Genomic DNA, 9,609 nt, shown 5'->3' with positions numbered 1-9,609 from the left:
ATTTCTATTTCTAATCTGTTTTATAAACATTTACTGTGTTGTTTATATTTTTATTGTGCAAATTTTGTTACTTTATTGTTTATATTTTATAGTGCAAATTTGTTTATTTTCTGCTATTGGGCAGAAAAAGCAGTAGAACTGTAGGTATATACCTCCTGTGCATACAGCTAGGCAAGTTTCTCTGTTTTTATGATGTTTGTATGGATTCTGAGTGATCTGAAGATGTGGTTCATGAAGCAAGCATGAAGCAAGCTGTTTTGCTTAAAGTGAGAAAGAGATTCGGTTGCTGAAGATGACGCAGAAGAAAGTATCTTCCAGGCCAAAGCTGGGGGATGTAACTGATCCTACTTTGGGGAAAACAGAGCTCAACACCCATTTGAACATCTTTTTTTCCTTTTCCTTCTAATAAGGTAGAAGGCCATAGCCTCCCATTGCTCAGCAGCACATGACCAGGGTGGGATTGCTTCTTTGGGACTGTGGAGGAGGCACTTGCAAACAAATTTTTCTGGTACCCCTCAGAAACTTTCCGTTGTTTAGCTTATTGTTTCAGAGATATATTAAGGTAATAATGGGGGAGAGGGCAATCACATTTGGATTCAATCCTAGTCTCTGCTTGGTAACAGAACCCAGTAATGCCTTTGGGCTTGCCATCCCATTAATGTTTTCCCAGATAACTGACCCATTGGTCAGCTTGAAGGAACAACATGTACTTTCAGTAGGACATGTCATTCTCATTAGATGGATGGCCACATTTGGTGATCATAATCTAGAGGATGATGTGCTCTTGGAAGAACTATGGAGAGCCTGAATTAACTTTCCTTGGTTGCAGTCATATCAGGCCAGAAGTAGTCTTCACAGCCAAGTAGCTCTAAAACACTGTGGGATTTGAGTAGCTGGAGACATGGAGGCAGTGGTAGGGCATCTGGAAACATAAGCTGTTTTTTCTGACAGCTTTGGAGTATGTTGCATCACCCCTTGATGTGGAGTAGATCAAAGGATCTGTAGAATAATGGCTCAAAGGTTAGACTGAGCCCTTATGGTATGTAACCTGCAATTGTCAGTGTGTTTAGGAAAACTCAAGAACCTGCTCTTGAGAAATGGGGGAAGAAAATCTCGTAAAGTGTCCTTTCATCTGAAGGGGATGAAAAGGGATGCCAGAGCTATGAAAGCTGGTGATGGAGGCTAGAAGAAGCAGACCTGGCATTTTTACATATCGGGTGCCTGACTTCTTCCAATGATGAATGTCTTACAGTCCCATGCTGGTGTCCCTGCATCTCATATTAACAGCATGCTCTAGGGCTGCAATAACATGGTAGCAGGAATCTCTATGGAAGGCTTATTTGCAAGCTGCAAGCTTGCACTGTCCTTTGCTATTCATCATCTATAAACGTCACCGCTAGCAAGCCGCTTCCTGTGTCACACGTGATAGCATGTGGCATCTTTCACTTCTGGGAAGAGTTTGGAGGGCTAACTATGGGCAGTGCAGTTAGTTGGTGTAGGTATACATCTAATCTGTTGCCTGTGCACAGATGTGGGGTCAAAACACAGTGAGGAACGTTTTTTATTGGAAGGTGTTTGGGTAAAGATAACTGATTTAATTGAGTCTCTGGTTGTACACAGAAAGCTGTTTCTCTGTGCTGCTAATGACTGTAAGGTTGTATATACATTCTTAAATATGCCATATAGTTTATGGTATTTATGGAAGTTAAAATGAAAACCGTGAGCTGTGTAATGAGGTTGACCAGATTCAGCTTTCTAGAGCTAAAGCATTAGCACTGTGCTTTTGTAGCTTTGTTTGCAGTACAGTGAAGGAACGGTTGCAATAATAACAATGAAAACGTTTTTGTCCTCTATTTCTCGGATCTACGCAGAGTTGCTAAGTAAAATTTTAAAGTAGTTTCTCTTACTCTTTTAAAATTAGTTGTGCATATAGGATGTATTTTCGAAGTGTAACCAAGTTATTACTTGCAGTGGGGGGGACCCACCATGTTGCTGTGGAATAAAAGCCTTTCTACAGAGAATAAATCAAAACTAACAGCTTGACTTGCAATAACTTTCCAGCCAGTCTTACCATTAGACAAGCCTTGATGGTCCTACATCATGTAAGTACTAGGCACATAGTGAGGGCCTACAGTGTAAAGGAACCTATCTGAGGACTGTGTTCTTCTGCAGCCTTCAATAGAGGGCCCGAAATCACCACCATTTTGGCAATTACCTATTTCTGTGGTACAGGAGAGTGGGAAGAGGGGGAAGGACTGTGTTCAGGCCTAAGCCACTTTGTTTAATATCTAAAATCTTACTAATGAACTTAATAATAGGGTCCCCGCATGTCAACTTGCTGGAACTGCAACAGAGAGGAGAACACATTGAGCAACAGGGAACCACTGAAATGGTTAAAAAGTGGGCAGTGATCCATAAGCAAGGTCTGCAAGCAACAGCAATATGTATTGATTTGACAGAGCTAAAGAGTTTCTGTGAACAAATTAAATTACATTGGTCTTGTAGTCTGCTTGAATTGTCTGGTGTTGAATGTAGATGAGTAGGTAGAATGGCATCTGTAACAGCTAGTGTTGTTAACTCTGTGTATTGGTTCAGAGAGTATAAAGGAGAGAAAGCTGAAATATAAAGTATTGTAACAATGGCAGTTGTCTAAGCTAAAATGCATAAATAACACTGATGTCTCTTATTTGTCTTTCATTTGTACAGCCAAGAGGGAGGAGAAATCAGAAGTTATGAGTGTTCACTGGTTTACGAATCTAAGGTGGAGAGGAAAACAGACAGTAAATTAACTGGGCATGGTATGAAGCTACTTAAGATTAACAGGCTGGAAGAGATCAATACACGATACAACAGCAACAGACTGGAAAAAACAGCCTTTTTTCAGAGCATGGAAAAAATGGAGAGGACTAGATGCTTTCAGGAAAAAAAATTCAGTGAATCAGATCCTGGAACAGAAGATGAAAAGGTAACTAACTAACTGCATACTTAATTTTGTCTTCCCAAAGCACTGTTCCTTTCTTCTTTCAGCTAGTTAAAGAGTTTACTATGTGTGTTTCCCAGTAGAGTTGAATTTTTCATTATCATCTGTGAAAATGTATTGCAGTTGTGAGAGACTGGTCAGCATCTTTTAATTTTTTGGATCCATAGAAGCAAGCACGTGTGTTTTTATTCTGGGGTTTATTTACAGCTGGACTCATGTTCAGAAGTTGTAAAGAAGTTGTGTGGTTCCACAGCTCTTCAAAATCAGAAGGTAAACATAGATTTTGTTGGATTCATGTTTTGAAAGCATTTCACCTATCGTTACAGCTCTGGAGTTAGTGGGGACCGAATGAATCCCATGGAAAGAGCAGATTTCCCAGAGGAACTAATGCAGCTTTGTCCTTTGGTTCCCATTAACTGGGGAGCAGGGCATGGTAACATGCTGCATGCCATGCTTGCAGGGCCAAGTGTTGTCCAGTGTAGCTCTGTGCTGCACCTGTCTCCAGTAAGAATGCTCCTGGGCATTGTAGTATGGGGTCTTTGGCAGGAAAATGATTCTGTGATCAGCCAAAATGTGTTTAGAAATAGCAAGACATTTCCTTGTGTTATGCTCTTTCTATGGGATAGTCTAGAGGAACCAGTATTTTTATTGACACGTCATTTAGACAAGAACTGAGAAAATCTGCTTGCAGTAGGGCAATGAGAAATAAATTTTACACACCAGTTTGTGAAGAGACTTGAAAAATTTGTGCTGTGGCTGTTTGTGTGCTGATTGTGCTAGTATGGTAGAGCAGTTTTTCAAGTATTCTGAATATTTTTGTGTGAGAAAGTAAAAACTGCTGTTGCTGCCATATGGCTCTTTCTCTGAGTTTTGTCTCTTTAGGGTCAGAAAAAAGGCTATGAGAGCTGCTTTGCCTGTGTTAATGTATCTTAGTTTGATGATGAATTGCAAATAGTAGCTGAGGTGGTGGGATTTTTCCCCACTTTTTGCTGCAAAATCTCTAACCCATTGCCTTGATGTTTGCTTCTTACGTCTACTGGTTGGAACTGGCTCTTTGTTAAGAGTGCTGTAAGAAAAGACAGGGAGAGTTTGGAGGTGCAGTAGAGGAGAAAGGAATACATTTAGAAGATGAACAGCTGGTGGCTAGTTGCAAGCTGGAGGAATAGCTCAGTATTCCCATTTTAGCTCATCAGTCTCCTGGGGACAAGACTTCAAAGGTGAAAGGTAGTCCAACTGAACTCTGGTAATATACCTCACTGGAGTGAGGTTTCCAGATACATCAACATTAGTTATATTTCTCCTAAGCTTTTAAAACTTAACTTTCACACATTTTTTTTTTAGGAATTTCTCAGTGGGATACAGAATTGGGACCTAGCTGTGCTGTTAATGTTGATGAAAGGAAAACCAAGACCTTCCTTTGAAAGGTCTTAGCTTGGTCTCCTTGCCTGACGAGCAGTTTTATTGTACTGATCAGAATAGGAAGGAAAGAAGATTGTGCTCGCAGGAATACAGTAAACTTCGCTCAGGTGTATGAATTTGCATGCGTATGCTTGTGGGCATACATACATAATTTCTGTGGATGAAGCCCTGCTCACTTTGAAAGCAGTGACAAAACATCACTTCAATGGGAGTGGGGTACAACTCAAGAGACCATCTAGAAGAGTGGTGAAAGTGTGTACTTGCTGGAAGAAATAATGCTGTCTGAAACTGATTATAATTATAGAAGAAAATGATCCCCTTCCTCAAAACAACTATTTTTCTAGATATACTTTTTATAAAATAAGCAAACACAATTTTCATCTTTCAGTACAGTATATTCTTGTAAAAACAAAAACCTAATTAAAAAAATACTTTCAGAATTATTAAAATACAACTATGGAAAGCAAACCCAGCGATTGTTGACCATCAGTTATGAATAATGAATGACTTTACAGTGTGATGTACGTCTTGGTGCTGTCAAGAAACTGTGGGGTTGCTGTCCTCTAGATGGCACTCTTTGCCACACCAGCTCTCCTCAGCAACCATTTTGCTCTTGAAGAGAATGACTCAAAACTCGTGACAAAACTGCTCTTTACCTGTTTTACATGTGTTTTGTTCAAAATGTCCTCTTGCCCCCCTCTGTACAGGTGGCAGCACGTGTCTTTGTGTCTCAGCTAAGTTCTGCCTTCAGGAATGAACACAAAGTTTTGCTTCAGATTGTACATTAACAAGTGAAAGACATTTTGTTTTGTAGGAATGGTTTTCATGTGTGAGTACCAGATTAAAAAAAGAATAAAAGTCCACATCTGTCCTTGACCCATTGCACTGAATATCCACACCAAAGGGTTGTGCTGGTCCAAGGGAGGGGATGTCACAGGGTAGGAACAAGTAGGTGTGAGAAGGTAAAACCACCTCTCTTGACAACAGCACCAGCTTATGCAAAGGTAAATTGATTTTGAAGCTACCACACAATTTACCCAGCTGCATTAGCTCCCAGTGAGCTTTCTCTTGGAGGTGTAAGCATTGTGAAGGATGTTTAGCTAGAGCTTAGATACAGCTGAACTATTGTGTGTAATGCATTACTTGCTGTCCACTGAGCAGTGGCAACTGATTGTTTGCGCACTTACAGTCTGCTGCAAAATGGAAAGAAAAGGCATTGGTAAAATTCATTGATTTAAATGTTTCTTTTACCATGATTTTACCTTACATTTCCAGAGTTGTACTCTAGTAATTTGCTGCAGTTGGGTTCATAAGCTGAGATGTATTCAATTAGTTAAACCACAGCCTTAGGTACCAGAATGGAATTTCTCCCATTATTAGTGAACATAAATGTGAATCCTAACATTTGCTAAAAAAATGTGACTTTGTCATTTGCAACTTATTGTTGTGTAAGCAATAACCTCTAGTAGCTCTACTGCCCTTGCTGTGCTCCTTGAAAGAATAGAAATGGCAAGAAGCAGAGCTGCTCTTTCCTTATTGCCGTATTTCAGGGCTTCTTAGTCCTGCTCTTTTAAGGAAACAATAGTTTAATAAGGACTAAACCTCCCACTAGTTAGTTTTATTTGAATAGATAGTTGCTATGCCAGTTCATTTTGAAGTTCTGGAGACATTTGGAGTACTATGAATTCAGGAAAGGTGTTTGTTTTCTTGATTTATTTTTAATTATTTTTTTTTTTTACAAAGATGGAAAAAATACTTCTCATTGGTATTTGTTTCTTGAGTTGGCAATACAATTTTCCATGCAAAAGTATCCCTTTGATGATATTCTGAAAACAGTTTAAGGACTAACTTAAATATTTAGCCCAGCTGGACGTACTCAATATTTGGTGTTCAGTTAAGCTAGGCCCAGGGATGGCTAATTGTCCTCTAAACCCTTGTCTCCAGTCAGAATGTGATCAGCCTTGTCTCCTTTGAGCCTTTCTTCTCCCCCTTGACCACCACCACTATTTCTCTAGCAGTTACTTTCTCTGCAGCCTCTGTGTTGGAAACAACCATGGTGGTAACGATACCTCTGCAAGTTCCTTTTTCCAGAGGAGTCCAGAGTCATGGCAGTATTTTGAACAGGATAAAAAATAATCACTGTTGCATAATTAACCCCCAAAATTTTTTCTCTGCCCCCATACACTATTCAAGATATTGATCCAAATATTTTGACAGAAACGTATTTCTTGTTTTAGAATTTTAACCAAGATCGACCCTTTAACAAAATCCTGCAAGGGATTCTGTACATTTGCAGTGAGACTTCTTAACTAATGAAGAAGAGCTCAAAACCCTCAAGGCTTTCTTCAGCCTTGAAATCAAAGCACCATGTCTAAAGCTTGGCTTGGTATGGTCAGAAAAGCGTAAGTGGACTTCAGCCAAGTTTGGGCCCAGTTTTTTTTACCAACCTCCTTTTCAGCTTGCTTGAAATGCTGTCATCAGGCATCGTGTTGCCAGCCTCAGCCTGGTGCAGCTTTACAGAATATCCTTTCTGCAGTGCACTCTTCAGGTCCCAAGTTCACAGCACTCTATTATCTTGTGGCACTGTGTGTGATTCCATGATCTCAGGCAGCTTTGTTTTAATGCTCCCAGTTCCCATGCTTGTGAGAATATATGTTTGTCTTTCTCAGAAAGAAAGAGAGGAGTATCAAGGCTTCCCAACTGAAAAAAACCCACAACTAAACCCACCCTCCCCAACATAACAACTACATAATAACTCAAAATGTGACTTGAGAGTGCTCTGAAGTCTCAGAAGCCAGAAGTTGACTAAGAAAAGGACAACAGTCATTATAATTTTTTAATCTCTTGACTTTTTTTCAAATTATGTCGTTTTTGTTGTTTAATTTGTGAGTTTCTAGTACTTGAGATTTCTGGGACTCTCATTTCTCCACAGCCAGGGGGAGTGTTCTAAATTCTTTGCTTTTTACTTCTGATCAGATAAATACACAAGCAGAGAAGAAATGGCACCGTTTCTTCTTACTCCTTCATCTTCCACAGTGACTGTTAGTATGCTGTAATTATGGGCACCTGTTGCACAAAAGATGTATAGTCCTTATATATAAGGATTCCTTCCTTATGTATAGACCTAAGACCTTATGTAATGGTCCTTCACAATACTTATCTATATCCTTATATATAAGAAAATAAACCATGGCATGCTTTGTTCCTCGGATTTTTAGTTTTCTATCTCTAGAAGTAAAACAGCTTCCCATGGCTTATAATGGAGCTGGTAGCAGGATTTTTTTATTAAAGTTGCTTACCATTTCCAGTTTTAAGATACCATTTTCAGTTTAAAAATTTCCCAGGTTTTGGCTTCTCAAGCCAAAATTTTCCATGCAGAATTTGAATCTCAAAATTCAGCAGAAGCAGTCTATCTGTTTCTGGAAGTTTTAGGGGAAAGAAGATACCTTGATGCTATTGAGAGTCTCACATCCATGTGGTTGAAATGATCAGGTGCGTGCGTCCTTTGGATCAAGGACTTGATGGCTGGCAGGTGAGCAGATGCTGGATATGAGATGGGGAGACAGCTAGGAGCGGCTTTCTGGATGGTGGTGGTTTAGGTATGGGAGCAAAGTAGATAGACTGCAAACACAGGAACAGAAGGGACTGCAGACAGTAAAGCCATGACTTTTCAAACTGACCTTCCTGTGCATGTGCACCGTGACACATTTTAAGTGATTGTCTTGAATTTTGCTCTTTGGGTTTGTTTTTGGGGTCTTTTTTCCATTTCTTGCCTATTAGAAGGGGAAAAAAAGATGACCAGTGGCCTGAACTGCTAACTGCAGACAGATTGCGCTAACAGTTTGCTTTCATTTGAGAAGTTCTGGGATGTCAGAGTAATTGCCTTTCAAGTCCATGCAATACACATCTCGTGTAGATCCCTGCACCTGTTTCATGCTTGTCAGTATGCCATCACTTCTTTTCCTTATAGGTTAAGGGAATGTGTTGAAGTGTGAGATGGGATCCTGCTGTGTGTCCAAGCCTTGTCTGGCTAGGTGGTACTTACAGAGCTGGGGAGGGTTTTGAGGGTGCCTGCCAAATTGCATCTGCTAGAGCAGGAGAACCAAGTTAATCAGCTGATTAAAAATAAAGGGATGGATCTGCCCCTTCAAAGAAATGCTGCCTGGATTGCAGATAGTTTCTGCCTTTTGGCTTCATATCTCTGGCACACCTTGTGGACTGTGTTAAGCTGTGGAAGAAAGAAAGAGATCCCTGCATCTGGAAATGCACAGGTAGTAGATGTACTTTTAATAAGTTAGATATATTTCACTGATCAGTATTGATATTGTTTAACTGGATGAATGCTGCTTGTGTTCGGACGTAACCAATTAAACCTATCTGTTTTTTCATGGAGTGGCACATACTGCTCTCTTTTACAAGACTGTATCTGACAGTAAATCCTAGACAGTTGATGTGCTTTTCGTGAAGGTGCATTTCTGCCCTTGCTGTGAGAGTGCTTTGTCTTGCCATTAAAACATGATGCATCCTCTAGTGACCTCTACTGGGTGCAGTACAAGGGACTGCCTCAAGGTTGCCTGCCCTCTTTGGCCACGGTGGGAGCAAGGGTGCCAGCCCTTCTTGTTGTGGAACTTGGAGATCCCCAGTAAGGCTCATGCCTGTTATTTTCCTGTTGTTGTCAAGTGAATGTAGCATTTTCTCCCCAAAGAAGTAGCATCACTAGTTATTACATCACTACATGTTGCAGTCAAAGACAGTGTGTACGTTTGCTGTGATTTCCCAGAAAGCAATACAATGCAGTGATGACCTGTCATGTTTTAACTCAAGAGCTTTTAGAGGAATTCTTAACAGGAAACATTGTTTAAACAAAAGATATATGTAAGTTTAGAAAGGCAAAAAGGAAGATACTTGTTCTAAAGCAGCTCCAAGGATGTAGATTACCAGGTTGCTTAAGATTTTAATTAGTTTGCTGCAAATTAAATTGTTCTTTCTTTCTGTGAAGAGATCCACTCGTGGAATCTCAAGACTGATTTCATGTCTAAAGTTTGAGATCTGAAAATCTGCAAGCTTGCACTTGCATATTTTTCTAGTACTATTAGTCAAAAGAGCCATGACCTAGTGTGTGGATATATAATGGAATTTTTCACACATTGTGTGAGAAGCTTGCAGGACAATGATAAGGAGAGTAATTGAAATATTGCTACACATATCAG

At 39.9% G+C, this 9,609-nt stretch overlaps 1 protein-coding gene across 1 annotated transcript in view; it reads left to right on the top strand.

The window, feature by feature from the left end:
- MYLK4 (myosin light chain kinase family member 4) overlaps nucleotides 1-9,609 on the top strand; it is a 68,986-nt gene that overhangs the window by 1,217 nt on the left and 58,160 nt on the right. Inside the window, exon 2 of the mRNA XM_075052516.1 lies at nucleotides 2,707-2,965. Coding sequence (XP_074908617.1) covers nucleotides 2,801-2,965 — 165 coding nt within the window. The 5' untranslated portion in view covers nucleotides 2,707-2,800. The remainder of the gene's footprint in view (nucleotides 1-2,706; nucleotides 2,966-9,609) is intronic.

This window comes from Buteo buteo, chromosome 20 (genome assembly GCF_964188355.1).
Source record: "Buteo buteo chromosome 20, bButBut1.hap1.1, whole genome shotgun sequence".
Classification (NCBI taxonomy): domain Eukaryota; kingdom Metazoa; phylum Chordata; class Aves; order Accipitriformes; family Accipitridae; genus Buteo; species Buteo buteo.
Note: the sequence above shows the minus strand (reverse complement) of the source record. Positions and strands in the feature narration are given on the sequence as shown.